The sequence below is a fragment of the Homarus americanus genome, unplaced genomic scaffold (genome assembly GCF_018991925.1).
Source record: "Homarus americanus isolate GMGI-L3 unplaced genomic scaffold, GMGI_Hamer_2.0 scaffold32063, whole genome shotgun sequence".
NCBI classification, from domain to species: domain Eukaryota; kingdom Metazoa; phylum Arthropoda; class Malacostraca; order Decapoda; family Nephropidae; genus Homarus; species Homarus americanus.
In genome coordinates, this window is record NW_024753223.1 from 808,095 (window position 1) to 826,007 (window position 17,913).

The following is a 17,913-nucleotide window of genomic DNA, read 5'->3' on the forward strand; positions in this document are numbered from 1 at the left end:
GCAAGTATGGGGGGGGAGGGGTAGCTGCGGTTGTTGGCCACTGACAGACTGGAAGTGGTGCGGCCTTAAGTCTTATATGCGGTCATGCTCCGCAGAAGACCCCTCACTACTATCCTCTCTCTCTCTCCTCAGTACCCTCCCTTTATCCTCACTATTCTCCTCCCTCTCAGCTCTCCCTCACCTCACCCCTCCCTCACCTCACCCCTCTCTTCCCCTCTCATGTCACTCTCTCTTCCTGTCTCTCAACCTCCATCCACCCCTCTCACCTGTCCACTCTGTCTCTCTCACCACTCTGCCTCTTAACAGTGTAAGGGGCGGGTTGTCCACGCAGGAGGAATCTGTACTGTCGAGTGGTGGTGGGTGTGGTTGTAATGGTGGTGGGTGTGGTTGTAATGGTGGTGGGTGTTGTGGTTGTAATGATAATGGTTTTGGTTGTGGTGGCTTGTTGTGAAGAGTGTTGTTAGTGGCAGGTAACGTTATATGGTGGAAATGGTTGGGAAATTTTTTGGTTGTGGTGGTGGCGTGATACTCGTCCCTTTGTTGCCTGTTTACCGCCAAGTGGCCGCCGTCCGCCACCCCCCAACCCTCCCTCACCTCCCCCCTCCCCCCCCTTCCTCCCCTTCCCTGGTGGTAAAGGCAGGGAAGGAAGGTGATCTGTACTACTGGGAGCTGAAAGTTTGATGGTTGTTTGATATTAAGTGACGTAAATGAGGAGATGAAAGTGCTATGTTTATGTGGTTATTGTTATCAAAATGACTGTGAAGTGGGAATCGAACCCGAGTGTTGTGGGTGCTAATGAGTGTCTCTTGTTTTATTTTTTCTTCGTTTGATTAACACATGAGGTTGACGTTATGCAATACGGTTAAGTGGGGTTTTACGTGAGTGTGTGGGTACGGGTGCACTAGGGTGAGGGGCGGGGCGGGCAGCGCTGCAGGAGTCAGTCTGGTCCTGCTCCCTCACCAACAACAACACTCAACCACTGTTTGTTTACACTGTTGTATACCTGGCCCACACGAGCTCCCTCCCCCCCCCTCTCCTCCTCCTCGGCCCTTCCCACACACACTTACACACATACATACAGTGTACTACACCCCCTTACTACACCATGTACGGTAAGTTACCAGTCAGCCTCGCATGATCGACGCAGTGCTGATCATGGGTGTGCTTGACGGTGCCAGTATATCTTGGTCTCTGGCACAGTTGTGAGGTTTACACTTACCTCTGTCATAATAGGTGGGGGGTGTTAAGGGGAGTAACTATGGATACTGATGTGCGTTAGAGTTGCAGAAGTGTGTAATTACCTTATACTGTATATGTGTGCTGGAAGACAACTTTTATACCACAGAGGAAACTTGAAACACTCGTCCATGGTCAATCGTACAAGAACCTCTCCGTATACGTTGGGCTCCGTTAACGCCGTGATCGTCTCCAATGTTTAGTGTGGTTACCCCCCATCTAGCGAATGGGCGTGTGAGTTACGTAGACTTGATTGTGTGGTGTATACTGTAGATCCTGACTCGCCTCAACACCCGTATCGTTGTATCAAAGTCCAGGTGAAATGGTGTCATATCTTACAGTATAATCCAGTTTATTGAAAGAACATGGCAGCAGGAAAGCTAAAAATATACAGTTACATAATTGGGGAATGGGTCACTTGATTGACAAATAATATACAAGTAACATAAGTGATACAAATATGATATATAATAACTAGGTGGGGAGGTCATACTCCAGGGCATTTCAACATAGTGACAGTGCAAAAAGGTAAGATTGGCTGGGTGTGTGTGTGTGTGTGTGTGTGTGTGTGTGTGTGTGTGTGGGTGGGTGTGTGTGTTTTGTGGTGTGTTGTGTTGTAGTGAGTGTGTTTGTGTTATTTGGGGATGAGGTTAACGCCCGGTCAACTCCAAACGAATTAAATTGAATAATAGAAGTGACTGACCTGACTGACCCAATCCTGACCTGACTCCTGGGTGGTTGTTTGTCTCCGATCCCACTGACCTGTGTGTGTGTGTGTGTGTGTGTGCGCGCGGCCAGGCTCCAGGTAGTGGTTATGGACGTGTGTGATATCCGGCTCTTGGCTTCTCCTTCTCTCCCTTCATTGTTCTGTCTCCTTCTCCTCCCCTTCTCCGTCCTCTATTCTCTCTTCTCCTTCCCTTATTCTCCCCCCAAAAAAAAAATAAAAAAAAATAATAAAAAAATAAAATAAAATCAAAATTGGTTACTGGGTAGGATGAACCTGACCTGACCTGACCTAACCTAACCTAACCTGACCTGACAGTAATGGTTAGTGTTGGTTATCGTGGTGTTGTGGTTGATGGCCGAGTATTGCGTCGAGGGTAAAGTTCTGTTCCTCGAGGTGTCTTTAAAATTCTCCAGTCTCTTGGTTGTCCCTCCTGCCAACACCTAGAGGCTGTAGGTGTGACCCTCCTTCGTTACCCCCCGTTCTCCCTTCTTTCTCCTAGCCGGGTTAGTTTGGCCGTCCTCTGTAAAGCTCGTCTGACTGGCCAACCGGAAGACTGGGCCAAGGGATCAGGTGTGAGTCAGTCTGTATAATTCCTGGATGGACTGGTCTGATGAGTCTTTCTTTTGACTGTGTAGTGGTGGTATAAAGGGGCCGTGTGCAGGGGGGTAGGCAGTGCAGGTCATGATGGTCTGCTAGTTGGGGTCAGCCAGTTGTAACTCGTGGGTTGGTGTGTTGTGTAAAGGGGTTAGTTAGTTAGTTAGTGTTGAGGTGTCTTGGTTACTACACGGTACAGGTCGTGTGTGGGGTGGGTGGGTGGGTGGGTGGGTGGGACCGGACCGTTAGCAGTGGTGGTGCCGTTTGTTGAGGCTCCACCACCCCACCACCCCTCTTGCTGACCGCTAGGTAAATACTTCACTGACGTCATCTACCAAACTGACACATTCGCACTTACTGCATCTCTCACATTTGACAAACACACCATCACTCTCTCGCCATAGTGGAGGCATGCTGCTCCATCACCATTAATATAACACACACACACACACACACACACATATCAACATTGCCTCTCCTGAAATCTGCTTTATATTAGGAAGTTGATTTTACCAGACTAATGAAGATTGTGGAGATGTAGCGATCCATATGCCAGGTTAAGTCGCTGTTAGTCAACCCTGGACTCGACTATAAATGGTTTTCGTGGATTTGACGTTAAACCTATTTCAGTTACTGCTGGCTGGAAGTTGCTAAACCTGGCTTTAACAATTGTGTGTGTGATAGAGCGTTGACTCATCTGGAGATATGCATGGAGGTGTGGCGGGTGGGTGGGGGTGTGGGCGTGGTGTATCGTGTGGGTGTTTGTGATGGTATGGGTTGTGATGATGTGTGGTGACGGTGTTGTGTGGTGATGGTGTTGTGTGGTGACTGTGTGGTGATGGTGTTGTGTGGTGACGGTGTTGTGTGGTGACGGTGTGGTGACGGTGTTGTGTGGTATCGGTGTTGTGTGGTGACGGTGTTGTGTGGTGACGGTGTTGTGTGGTGACGGTGTTGTGTGGTGATGGTGCTGTGGTGACGGTGTGTGGTGATGGTGTTCTGTGGTGATGGTGTTGTGTGGTGATGGTGCTGTGTGGTGACGGTGTTGTGTGGTGATGGTGTTCTGTGGTGACGGTGTTGTGTGGTGATGGTGTTGTGTGGTGATGGTGTTGTGTGGTGACGGTGTTGTGTGGTGACGGTGTTGTGTGGTGACGGTGTTGTGTGGTGACGGTGCTGTGTGGTGACGGTGTTGTGTGGTGTGTGCTGTGTGGTGACGGTGTTGTGTGGTGATGGTGTTCTGTGGTGACGGTGTTGTGTGGTGATGGTGTTCTGTGGTGATATGCTCCAACTCCTAACGTTTCGGACATTTTTCCCATTTGGTGACACTAATTTTCTTGTTTCTAAAAAATGTTAGACTAAAATATTAATAGTAATTCATTTTATTTCCGTGTAATTAGGAATAGTGATTGTTAATAAATAGGGATAAATTAGATCTTATTTAGAATATCAAGATGAATGTTGTCGGGAGAAAAATGGTAAAATGTCTACAACTTAACTAGATGTTTGTGTACAGTAAGAGTGGCAACATTAGTCTGGTGTGCTGTACAGTATCGTGTCTACACTGTCCAGAGCGAGTGACCATGGTTATGTGACGGGACTCATTATTCCTCCTCCTTGAAAGTTGAAGTAAATCCGGTAGCTGTTTCAGATTCTTTCATTATTACAGTTCTTTCAGTGATACAGAGTTGGGGGTAAAAGTTTCTGAAAGTTGGGTTATCATTTTGTAATCACCAGGATGCCGCCTCCACTCTGTGTGTGTGTGTGTGTGTGTACGTGTGTGTGTGTGTGTGTGTGTGTGTGTGTGTGTGTGTGTGTGTGTGTGTGTGTGTGTGTGTGTGTGTGTGTGTGTGTGTGTGTGTGTGTGTGTGTGTGTGTGTGTGTGTGTGTGTGTGTGTGTGTGTGTGTGTGTGTGTGTGTGTGTGTGTGTGTGTGTGTGTGTGTGTGTGTGTGTGTGTTAGACCTTATCTACCAAGGTATCCCTGCCGTCCGTTATTGCTTCATCGTGGTTGGTGCCAAGAGCGTGTTAAGTCCCCTTGATAACACTTCCTCTCTGTGCCTGGCCTCTTGTTTTATACTGTTCTTATGTTTCTAGTGTTGTCTAGTGTTGTCTAGTTCCATAATGGGGGTCTCTATTTCTCTAGTATCGGAGTTTTAAATGTTATCACTATGTAGTAAAGGGATGCAGCGGCCTAGTGGATACAGTTCTCTCTGCCTCTTTGTATTCCACAGGCTTACTATGCAGTACAGTGTGTTGTATCCACTGTATCCCTAACAGGCAGTCTTGCACGTAGGACCACCTTTCACTTTTCACCCGGACCAGCAAAACTGAAATGACGGGGAAAAGAACAATAGGACACTATATATCACGCCTTTGTTAACCTTGTGTTAATTATTGCTTGGGTCGTGGTGGAAAGGCTACTACAGAAAGTGTATTGCAAGTAGAAGTTTGCAGCGGTGGATAGGTAGTGGCGTGAGGACAGTGGTGGGAGGCGGGTGATGGTGACCCAGGTGTGGGTAATAACAGCAGTGTTAGAACAGGATGTGTGGCGCCAGGGAGGTGCGGCGGTGGAGGCTGTGCTGGGGGAGGACTCTCGCCCCCTGTCTGGAAGAAGGGAGGGGGCTGGTCACCCCTTGGTTCCCTAATGTGTTGGTGGGCGCCGGGCATATGGTGTGTCTCAGGCCACGTACTCTTGGTGGTACTTGTGGTGGCGCCGCCCCCTATACCGCCACTCTGATAGATTATCCCGGGAGTTGATGATGACTCTTGCACGCACCACCACCCCCTGCCTCCCAGTGGCTGACAAATACTCCATCCTGCTTCCTCGTGGTTACAACTACTCACTCCATTCTTCTTTCTCTCTCTGTTACATTTGCGTCACCTCCTTATACTCACTATCCTGTTCATTGTATTTTAATCCTCCCCATTTTATGCCCCCCCGTATGACCTCTTCGTCATCCCCTCGCCCGCCCCAGCTCCCCTCGTAGAGTTTTCCTGATGATGTTGACCATTACTGAGGATTGAATTTCGTGAGTCAAGTCCAGGAGGGACTCTGTACACATGTTCCACGTTCATTATAAGTGAAAACCTGATAATCCCGTCAGTACATTACAAGTTTGTATGGTAGTTACACACACTGTTTAAATAAAAGACAATATTGACTGTTTGGACGTGTGGGTTTTTTTTTTTTTTTACGTCCCCGATATAATTTTTGGGGGAAGACTGCATACTCGTCTTTCCTTGCTGCACGCTGTATAGTATAGGGTTACCTGTGGCCGTCCATACAAAGCCGTGTTAATTCAGCACCGTGAGGGAGGCTTTATGTTAATAAGAATGGTTGCCGACTTATATACTTCAATTAACGTTTTCCAGCATTATTTACTCTTTTTAACTATGAAGCTTTAGGTAGTATTTATGCCGACTTGACGGATGATTTAGGTACTTTTTTCACTAACACCAATAGTTGTCAATACGATAATGGAATGAAGATTGAAATTATGCGAGCTAAATTTAGGACATTAGCATTGTGTCTGTGCGCCGTCTGTGTGTTGTTATTGTGCTTGCCGAGTGAGTGAAGGAGGGAGGGAGGGAGGGAAGGACCTACGGGAATGGGTAGAGTCGTCTTTGTGAAGGACCTGAAGGAGACACTGAGACATAATGCAAGTAAGATCTCCACATGTTGCGAGGAGTGTACCGTGAGGAAGGTGAGGGAACCAGAGTAGACGTGTGTAAGCGATGTCGTATGTGGATGGTAATGGCAAGTAAGCACGAGTTGAGAGCATGGTAATGGAGGTAGGCCAGGCCATGAGAACACCACTGAATGAGAGTAAGATTCATCGAGTTAAGTAGAAGAAGGAAAGTTTGTCCATACGTCTGTTCTGGTTATGAAACACAGTACAGGCTGATCAGGAACTTCCCTCTATGTGGATTGTGAGTCTTGGCGCCTGTCAGTATAACAGAACTAGCAATTGTGTTTATTACGTTGATGAAAAATAGTGTGTGTAGTGGTGCAGGTGGGTTAAAGGTGAGGGTATAGCCACGAGCATTAGAGAGCAGCGGGGGCCTCTTCATCGGCCCCACCCTAGGTTACAAAGGGTGAGGATGCTGTGTATAAAGGTGTAATTCACAGTCTGACAGGAGCACGGAGCTTGAAGGTGACAATGTAAACCACGTGTGTGTGTGTGTGTGTGTGTGTGTGTGTGTGTGTGTAGAACGTCAAGTATGGTAATCTCTCTCTCTCTCTCTCTCTCTCTCTCTCTCTCTCTCTCTCTCTCATTACACAACGCCTCCACATGGTTCGCTCTTATTTTTATCGCTGACGTTCGATTAATAATGTATTCGGCTTATGCGAGTGACGTGAAATAATGGATGACGAAACGGTGGAGGTTTATAGCAATAGGTGTGTGTGTGTGTGTGTGTGTGTGTGTGTGTGTGTGTGTGTGTCAAACAGTATCACCCAGACACGCCCTCTTGGTGGACCTGGTGGCTGACTGACTGACTGACTGACTGACTGAATACTTAGATGATGACTGGATGCAGAATGAGTTTAGAGAGACTCGTGGCTGAGTTGTTTTTAGTGTAGCTTCTATCTGCTCACATTGCCTGCCTCCCTGCCTGCCTGCCTGCCTCCCTGCCTGCCTTCCTTCACCTTTCTAAAAATAAACACTCTCTCTCCGTAATGAACTCATAAATATATATGAAGGATAATAGTTTTTTTTTTTCATGGAACTCCCAGGCTCAGCACAAGTCGCCTCACCTGTTAGTTTTTTTCTTGTCTTGGTTATTTGGAGAGAGAATGTGTTTTTGGTTATCAGAAAGTCGCGAGCTTTGTTCATCTCTCACACACACACACACACACACATTAATCACACACACAGGTTAACATCTCATAATAATTATATTTTATTTTAACCCCATTTTTAGTGGCCAGTTCACTGTCGGTAGCTCATGGACTATTAGTTAAGAATAAACAAGAAAAAACAAACTACTTATATGTTCTAATGTTAAATTGCGCGAGTAAACTTTGTAGGTTAAAACGTGGTGTTTGAAGTGTAGTGAGGGAGTATTTGTGATGGGTGATCTAACATATCTCACTTGAGGACACAGTTCATGGCTCCAGAGTTGAGAGGCAGCGTTAATAATCCGTCGACTTGTGTTTTGGAGAGATATTTATACTGTGCTGCTTTTATCAGGTCAGTTATTAACCCCCTGAACCGACCGTAGATCACATACTGTACTGTGCATCTCACCCTACGTCAAGTTTTGTACATGTGTAAGGGTCAGTTAGGGGCTGCACTGGTATTTGGGACATAAAACACAATATATGTCTTATTTACACACACACACACACACACACACACACACACACACACACACACGTTCCAATAAGAGTATCGTGTCTCCTCTGATCACCTGAGATAATCCGTGTCTGGCAGGTCCCTCCTTCCTCACACCTGAAAAACAACCAAGTACGTGTTTACTTTCGATAATCCAGGTGAAGGTTAAATGACAACAACAACAACAACGAGGAAGTTATCAATTTACATAAACAGTTTGAGTGGCGCCAAAATTACGTAATATTGATAAGGAAACAATTTGCTCACGAGTAACACAAATGGTGGCCAAACACTTCCTCCATCTTGTTAGTTGTATGTGAACTGAGCATGTTTTGGGCTGAACACCTATATTATCCTTTACTTAATATGGGCTAAGTGGGAGGTGTGTGACAGGTGGATAGCAAGCGAGTGTTTGTACCTGGTGTCGGAGTTGTCAGGAGAGTTGTGCTGCGTATTGTCCCCTGAGTCGATAATGTAAAGGCTTGCCGTGTCATTTAATCTGATACCGTGATGTGTTCAACGCTTCTTACTTGTAAATAATGAACATATGAGTAATTTTTTTATTTAACGGTAAGTAATATCATTTTCTCTCGCCCAGTAGAGTTGTCCAGTTTACAATAGAATTATGGCTACGTGTGTGACGGGCGTTTACTTCAGAATTTTGCATTATTGCTTTCCATACATGTTGTGAAGTTTGTATTGTATATGATGTGTAAATTTATATAAGGTACAATAATTGTTTCATCTTATGTTTAGTGTTTATGCATCTTGATAGGGTAAGATGAGTTTGATAATACAAGTGTGTAATAAAGGTGACGTTTGTGTTGCAGGAGAGAAGGGTAGCAGTAGTGTGGGCGGGTCCAGTGGGGTGAGCAACAAGGAGCAGCGGCGGTCAGACCCCGGCAGTGTGGTTGGTGTGGTCCTTGGCAACCACCACCCCAACAATACCAACGCTGCTACAACCAACAATACCTATACTGCCTCCAACGCCTCCACCTCCACCCTCACCGGCGGAGACCTCCCCAACAACAGCTCCGACGCGCTAGAGGAGTACGGCTCTCCTGACTTCCCGACAACCAACTCTGCCTCCTCAGACGGCGCGTGAGTACCCACCTCTTTCTGTATCACCTGAAGCTCTGTCCCGTTAGTCACATTCGCCCCTGTTGTGATCCTCATCTATAATATTAATCACAACTTCACGTGGATATTTTCTGTTGGTTTACTATATAAAAAGTATTACGGTGCGGTAAGTCAGGGTGACGACTAGTGTGTGGGTGAGAATGGTGCGGTCGTGTATTACCTCGAGTACTTCAAAACGGCTCCTTTACACCACAAGTAAAACACAGCGTCATCGTCAACGAGGAAAGAAACAATTATCTGGTGGAACTGTGAGATCGAGGAAGGTGAGATGGTGCAGGTGAAGGGTACGTGGAGAGAAGACCCTGGCGACAAGCTGTGTGGGAGGACCTTTGAGAGGGTTTAGGTCAACGTGATACGATTCACCGAGTTGTCCCATGCTTCACTTCCTTCTCCTGTTCACTTCCTCCTCCTCCTCCTGCTTCACTTCCTCCTCCTCCTCCTCCTCCTCCTCCTCCTCCTCCTTCACTTATCCTCCTTCTTCACCTCCTCACCCCCGCCCCATTAGTGCTTACCCTTGCAGTATTTTCAGTTGCTTTCAGTGTCGCATATTGATTCGCTCTCAGAGGTTGGAAGCCATTGTGTTCCGTGACCCTTGATTTTCGTGAAAATGTTAGTTTTCGAAGGAGCATTGTATTTTTTCTCCCCTCTGAGAAAAGGACTTGAACACAAAAGCTTTTGCCATTTCAGCCTGACTTTTGGAAATGGTTTCACGTGAGGTAAACGTTGTGCCCCTGCGACTAAGAGTTTCTTTTAATGAAGAGTACTGTACTGTACTTGCCAGGGTTCAGCAAGCTGTCCTCTGATAACGCCCATTTCTCGGGCCACTTTAAACTAACATGATGTTGGGGATTCCTCTTCGGACTGACTGCCCCGGAGGTTTAAAAAAAATGGGTGATAAATGTGAAATTAGCTCCCATAGGCCCGACTGCCCGCTAAGAACAGTATGGGTTCAGCTCAATGTATTATTAAGTTTTCGCTGCACTTGGAGGAAGTGTCAAGAGTACTGCCCTCGACCCCCTCACTCCCCCAACTGGGTTGCCTCGGGTGAACCCACGACCCATATGACAGGAGGTGAACACTGAATGCACTCTGCTTCTGCAGCCCAATAGCGTGTTGTTCTGTAAGAGACAAAATTATCTTCCCAGTTTGGGATGAATGTATCTCGGAATACTGAACCCATCCGACACACTCTGTTGGCGGGCCTGGAGAGACTATACCTGGGTGTCCAGAGTATTCTGTTGTGTATCATGGCTGTGAAATATATCATGTACCACATTAACCATTTTGGGATGTTTGGCGCCATGATGTGCTTCATGTTCCTGTGTAGTCGAGGTAAATCTTTGTTTGTGCTTCTCCAGCTTTAAAAAAATCATCAGACAAAACTGGGAAGAGTTTTGTCACTCTACCCACTGTACTGTCACTCTCTACCTACTGTTACTGTCACTCTCTACCTACTGTACTGTCGCTCTCTACCTACTGTTACTGTCGCTCTCTACCTACTGTACTGTCACTCTCTACCTACTGTGCTGTACTCGTAAAATAAAACTAAATTTGGATGGCACTTTTTGCTGTCAGTTTAACCGGAAATATGATTCATCAATAAATAATAATGACATTAGGAAATTTAAGAGTTATGGATCTCTGATTATAGTGAAGCTTTAGATACGTAGAGACAATCGTACAGACATAAGAGAGGAGTCATTGTCACACGTTCTGGATAATAATACTGTGGCGTATTTACAGTTAGCTGGATGTTTTTTTTTAAAGTAATGTAAAAATTATTTCTTTTAACTTTTTAATGGGTAACTCAGGCTTAGGTGTGTTGAGGAGTGATGCTGTAGTTGTGGTGTGTGTTGCTTTGGTTGTGGTGTGTGTTGCTGTGGTTGTGGTGTATGTTGCTGTGGTTGTGGTGTGTGTTGCTGTGGTTGTGGTGTATGTTGCTGTGGTTGTGGTGTATGTTGCTGTGGTTGTGGTGTGTGTTGCTGTGGTTGTGGTGTGTGTTGCTGTGGTTGTGGTGTATGTTGCTGTGGTTGTGGTGTGTGTTGCTGTGGTTGTGGTGTGTTGCTGTGGTTGTGGTGTGTGTTGCTGTGGTTGTGGTGTATGTTGCTGTGGTTGTGGTGTATGTTGCTGTGGTTGTGGTGTGTGTTTGCTGTGGTTGTGGTGTGTGTGCTGCTGTGGTTGTGGGTGTATGTTGCTGTGGTTGTGGTGTGTGTGGTGTGTGGTTGTGGTGTATGTTGCTGTGGTTGTGGTGTGTGTTGCTGTGGTTGTGGTGTGTGTTGCTGTGGTTGTGGTGTGTGTTGCTGTGTGGTTGTGTGGTGTGTGCTGTGGTGTGTGTGGTGTGCTTGCTGTGGTTGTGGTGTGTGTTGCTGTGGTTGTGGTGTGTGTGTGTGTGGTTGTGGTGTGTGTTGCTGTAGTTGTGGTGTGTGTTGCTGTGTGTTGTGGTGTGTGTTGCTGTGGTTGTGGTGTGTGCTGCTGTGGTTGTGGTGTGTGCTGCTGTGGTTGTGGTGTGTGTTGCTGTGGTTGTGGTGTGTGTGTGCTGTGGTTGTGGTGTGTGTTGCTGTGGTTGTGGTGTGTGCTGCTGTGGTTGTGGTGTGTGTTGCTGTAGTTGTGGTGTGTGTTGCTGTGGTTGTGGTGTGTGTTGCTGTGGTTGTGGTGTGTGCTGCTGTGGTTGTGGTGTGTGTGTTGCTGTGTTGTGGTGTGTGTTGCTGTGGTTGTGGTGTGTGTTGCTGTGGCTGTGTGTTGCTGTGGTTGTGGTGTGTGTGTTGTGGTGTATGTTGTGGTGCTGTGTGTTGTGGTGTGTGTTGCTGTGGTTGTGGTGTGTGTTGCTGTGGTTGTGGTGTGTGTTGCTGTGGTTGTGGTGTGTGTTGCTGTGGTTGTGGTGTGTGTGCTGTGGTTGTGGTGTGTTGCTGTGGTTGTGGTGTGTGCTGGTTGTGGTGTGTGTTGTGGTGTGGTGTGTGCTGCTGTGGTTGTGGTGTGTGTTGCTGTGGTTGTGGTGTGTGTGGTGCTGTGTGTTGTGTGTGGTGTGGTGTGTGTTGCTGTGGTTGTGGTGTGTGTGCTGTGGTTGTGGTGTGTGTTGCTGTGGTTGTGGTGTGTGTTGCTGTGGTTGTGGTGTGTGTGTGTTGTGTGGTTGTGTGGTTGTGGTGTGTGTGTTGCTGTGGTTGTGGTGTGTGTTGCTGTGGTTGTGGTGTGTGTTGCTGTGGTTGTGGTGTGTGTTGTGTGGTTGTGGTGTGTGTGTTGCTGTGGTTTGTGGTGTGTGTTGCTGGTGTGTGGTTGTGTGTTGCTGTGGTTGTGGTGTGTGTGTGTGTGCTGTGGTTGTGGTGTGTGTGTTGCTGTGGTTGTGGTGTGTGTGTGTTGCTGTGGTTGTGGTGTGTGTGTTGCTGTGGTTGTGGTGTGTGTGTTGCTGTGGTGTGTGTGGTGCTGTAGTTGTGTGTGTGCTGTGTTTGTGGTGTGTGTGTGTGTGGTTGTTGTGGTGTGTGTGGTGTGTGTTGCTGTGGTGTGGTGTGTGTTGCTGTGGTTGTGGTGTGTGTTGCTGTGGTTGTGGTGTGTGTTGCTGTGGTTGTGGTGTGTGTTGCTGTGGTTGTGGTGTGTGTGTTGCTGTGTTTGTTGACTCACTCAGGAGGAAGGGACCACCTCTGTGCCAGTGATTTATGGCCACTTAGTTCTATTTTAGGTAACGGAAACTAGACGAGTGCATTGACAGTTGTCCCCCTCTCGTACCTCAAGAGTCCGTAGTCTTCAGGGTCTGTCACCTACTGTACTATGTTCAGTATATCTCGGCAAATGGTTTTCACAGTTAGTTTTTCCAGCGTTTCTTTATTGTTATGCTTCTACAGGTATGTATGCATGGAGAGGACGGTGGCTCCCAGTCCTCAGTTGACATTAGTTGCCTCTCCGTCGGTCTCCCTCTACTGTTTACATCCATACTGTAAATAATGAAGGAGTAAGAATCAGGACACCATCTCTCGGCTGTTGTGAATCCAGACTTCGTGTTGGTACAATATAGCTGGACATTATCCACCTGGCCGATGATCACACTCACCCTCCCAACGCTCTCTACCTTGTTGATGCTCACACCAGACGTGCCTTGTGTCTTGTAGTCTGTTCATATTACGTGCTGTTGGTGAAGCTTCTCTGGTGAGACACAAACCCTCCTCCCTGCCTTCGCTCCCATGATAAATACTTTCGTCTTAGTGGGAGCGTGGGTGTAGCTTAATGCACTCCTTTTAAACATATACTCAGAAATCTGTATAGGAAGTAAAGATGGTGTTAGTCTCCTGGTGCTTCTTGAGTGGTGAAATGACTCTCCACCCTGTCCGAGGCTGATCACTGGTGCCCATGACTTGTGTGTTGGCCGCCATACGCCTCTGGTCACCCTTTTTTTTCTTCTTGGTGATGTGATGTTGTCATCTTGATGCACCTTCACCACACACACACACACACACACACACGGCTCGCCAACCATCTCGAGGTGGTGATATCTGGGTTGGGTGTTATGTACGCCTTGGAATTTTGTGGAATGGAATATAAGTGTCGGGTGTAATTTTGTCCCATTTCATTGAATTTTGTTAAGTTTGTCCGCCTTATTACTGTAATGTTTGAAGTGTAGACTGTGGATATGTGTGTGTGTGTGTGTGTGTGTGTGTGTGTGTGTGTGTGTGTGTGTGTGTGTGTGTGTGTGTGTGTGTGTGTGTGTGTGTGTGTGTGTGTGTGTGTGTGTGTGTGTGTGTGTGTGTGTGTGTGTGTGTGTGTGTGTGTGCCCTCCCTGTACAACAGTGATGGTATCTGATTCTCGCCTCGTTGCGCAGGAGGCCGCCAGGTGGCTGTGGTTACAGACAACTCCTACCAACAGCATAAGCAAAAAAAAAAAAAAAAAATTCACTGGATTACAGAAATATTCTCCTTGGTGCCACATGTCGTCCAGTAACTGTTATTGTTGGGTGTTTATTTACTTAACGTTTGTAACTGAAGCCCAGCGGGAGCCGTCGCGTCTCACCTGATTGGGTTGACCTTTGTGATAATTAGTTTTAACACACACACACACACGCACACACACACACACACGCACACACACATAAAAACAAATAATTTGTAATCGTTGTAAATACTGTATGTTGGTAACTGTGGTGGCGGCAGTGTTTACTAATTATTATTAATGTTGCTTATGCTATTAATGTTACAACTAACCCGGGAAATGTTTCTTGATAACCAAATTCAAGGTTCTTCTCAACTTTTCCCTCAAAAATAATCTTTAAATTTCACCTTTGACTGAATCTTTTGCTTCTAATAAATATTTTAATACATAATTTTTTTTTGTGTATATATGTAACCAGTTGGTGATGGACACAGCATGTCAGTGTTACGTGTTGACCAATGAGTGTTACTGACATCACCGCTACGGAGCAGTAGACTGGTGGTGTGGTAACTGTTAGTGTGTGTCTGAGTGTAACCTTGTTGTCCTGTGTGGTTTTCCAGCAGCGCCGCCGTCTCCAATACCTTCAGGTTCCTGCAGTCCGCCTGGTCCTCTCAGTCTGACTTGATGTGAGTTAATGTTTCATGTTATTGTCTGATGATCCTGCTTCAACCACCGTCCCTCCCTCCCTCCCTCACCCACACACCACACTACCGCTTCCATGTGGCGGTGGTGATGGTCTTGTAGTAGTTAGTTGTGTTTCCCAGTTGCAGGTAGTCGTATTTTGAGGTGTAGTGTAGTGCACGAGTCTTACGCCCGTGTTATTAAGCATCTTCCCTTGAAGAGGGTCGTCGTGTTTCAACCCGAGTTTTAAACTAAATGAGTCCTGAGGGACACCGCAGTACAGTACTTAACGGGGTGGTGAGGCGGTAAGATTAACTAGTTCCAATAAAATTAATTAAAATATTGGAATTAGTTAATCTTACCGCCTCACCCCGTTAAGTACTGTACTGCGGTGTCCCTCAGGACTCATTTAGTTTAACACTCGGGTTGAAACACGACGACCCTCTTCAAGGGAAGATGCTTAATAACACGGGCGTTACTGTGTCAAGTTTGCCCCCCCCGTGTGTGTGTGTGTGTGGCTGTCAAGTGTAGTGTAACTTGTGTGTGTATCTAGTGTAGTGTAACTTATGTGTGTATTGTGTGATGTAACATGTGTGCATCTTGTGTAGTGTAGTGTAACTTGTGTGTGTATCTTGTGTAGTGTAACTTGTGTGTGTATCAAGTGTAGTGTAACTTGTGTGTGTATTGTGTGATGTAACATGTGTGCATCTTGTGTAGTGTACTGTAACTTGTGTGTGTATCTTGTGTAGTGTAACTTGTGTGTGTATCAAGTGTAGTGTAACTTATGTGTGTATTGTGTGATGTAACATGTGTGCATCTTGTGTAGTGTACTGTAACTTGTGTGTGTATCAAGTGTCTCTAATGACTGACGTATTCTATGTTGTGTGGGAGAGTTGAACACGACTGCGTACCCACACTGTAGCTCTCATGACCTCACCACACCCTGGCTGATATTGTGCAGGTCCTGACTGATCCAAGCACAGTTCACAGGTCCTGACTGATCCAAGCACAGTTCACAGGTCCTGACTGATCCAAGCACAGTTCACAGGTCCTGACTGATCCAAGCACAGTTCACAGGTCTTGACTGATCCAAGCACAGTTCACAGGTCCTGACTGATCCAAGCACAGTTCACAGGTCCTGACTGATCCAAGCACAGTTCACAGGTCCTGACTGATCCAAGCACAGTTCACAGGTCTTGACTGATCCAAGTACAGTTCGCAGGATCTGATTTTGTAGTTGACTCGGTTTTCAGGAGGCGACTGTGTGGTGAGCTCGGTCACTCTGCCACAACTCTCACCTGTTGGTCACCTGTTGGCGAGGTTAACAACTATTCTCAGCACACGTCTCGTTTGGTTTTGTAGCAGCATTTGTTTGAGTCCTTTGTAACACCTTCTCCTTTGTCTTGTGTCACTAGTGCAATATGTACTGTACATATATACAATATGATATAAATGTGTATTTTCAGGTTTATGTAAATAGTAAGGGAAAATTGATACAGTGTAAAAATGCATTTGTTACTGGTCAAAAGCTTTCAACATACTAAGTAACCAAAGGCGTTAATGCTACCAGAGTATTGCATGTCTCACGCATGACCGCTACACTGCACTGCTAACTGCTTGGGTGATTTATATTTTTCTATGTGTAAATATAATTCGAGTTTCTCTTTATAGGTTCTGAATAAGAGTAATTTTAAAAGATCTTTTTGTGTTCCCCCAAACGATGGACTGTTTAATCCTTCTCAAAATGGGCAATTAATTTACATAAAAGACTTACTTCAGCCAACGAGCCATAGTCTCAAATGTTAAGCCTCGTTAATATTTTCCCAGAAAGATGAACATATTTACAATGGTCTTTGAACCTTGTGGCCTGTTAAGTATGTTGTTGTTGCACGTTATGTCATTGAGTCAGACGGAAACGGGGAAGTGTGATGTGTTTTACCTTGAGACGGTGTGGCGTTGTTACTATCGCTGTGGGGTCACACTGGTGTTGGCTGACTGATGTGAATAACAACATGTTCGTGCAGCCGTCATCATGCCGACCCACGTGTAGGAGGTGCATGTGTTACCTCACACTCAGGTAAAATTATTTCCAATTTGCACCGAGTATGAAGTTAGAAAGCCTCGTGGCCGCCTTTGTGCTGGTCAAGACGGCAATATATTGTGTGATTTCACGAGGCTGAGGAAGGGAGGGAGCGACCCACACCACTCCAGGTTTCTCCTTGTCTACGATGTGTCTCTAGTACTTTTCTTCGTGTGAGTCACCTCCAGAGTTTATTTTTCCCATTTCTTTAAAAAGTTATCAGTTGGTGGCAAGTGTTACAACTTAAACTCAGAATATTTTCGGGGGTGTAGGAGTGAACGGCAGCTGGTCGACACTTAGGGTAGATATACTTCTTACCTCTGTCTGACCACCGAGGCAGAAGGTAGGACTACAGACTGCCATATTTGTAGCTGAAATTTTATCCACGTTTAGGTTTGACAGACGGCCGTCACGTAAAAATAGTTGGACACAAATCAGTTGCGCCATATTACCCCAAATTTGAGATTGATCGGAGAGAAATTGGAGGAGCCATCGTGGCGCTGCCCTGACGGAGAACACGCGAAACTGTACAGCAAGTGAGAGAGTTAGGACTCCTGCCTGTGTGTGATTTCATTGCAAGTGTCACTCACCTCAAAATAACCGTGTGTGTGTGTATGTGTGTGTGTAGAGATGTTGACGGTGATATGTACTCATGTTTCACGTTAGATGTGTAGATGGGAGACAAGATTTATAGATAACTAAAATATCGACCTTCAAGAGACGTGCAGTAGTGGTAAGGTTCAGCCACGTTGTATCTATTGTTTTGTCTAAATAAGCTGTTTTAGTTTCAATTGACTGGGTGAGGGTGATGGGTTCTCAGGCCAGACTCTCCTCCCGGTAATGACTGACTCGGTTACGAAGGATAAGCAGCAGTTTCTAACATGACAACGGGTGGCGTGTCTAGTATAAGGGTGGCTGTGGTGTGTCTAGTATAAGGGTGGCTATGGTGTGTCTAGTATAAGGGTGGCTATGGTGTGTCTAGTATAAGGGTGGCTGTGGTGTGTCTAGTATAAGGGTGGCTGTAGTGTCTAGTAGGGTGGCTGTGGTGTGTCTAGTATAAGGGTGGCTGTGGTGTGTCTAGTATAAGGGTGGCTGTGGTGTGTCTAGTATAAGGGTGGCTGTGGTGTGTCTAGTAGTATAAGGGTGGCTGTGGTGTGTCTAGTATAAGGGTGGCTGTGGTGTGTCTAGTATAAGGGTGGCTGTGGTGTGTCTAGTATAAGGGTGGCTGTGGTGTGTCTAGTATAAGGGTGGCTGTGGTGTGTCTAGTATAAG

General features: G+C 46.2%; 1 protein-coding gene across 1 annotated transcript in view; it reads left to right on the plus strand.

The window, feature by feature from the left end:
• The window catches only part of LOC121855301, a 238,763-nt gene that overhangs the window by 45,928 nt on the left and 174,922 nt on the right, over window positions 1–17,913 (plus strand). The window contains exons 2-3 of the mRNA XM_042350179.1: window positions 8,719–8,989; window positions 14,501–14,566. Coding sequence (XP_042206113.1) covers window positions 8,719–8,989; window positions 14,501–14,566 — 337 coding nt within the window. The remainder of the gene's footprint in view (window positions 1–8,718; window positions 8,990–14,500; window positions 14,567–17,913) is intronic.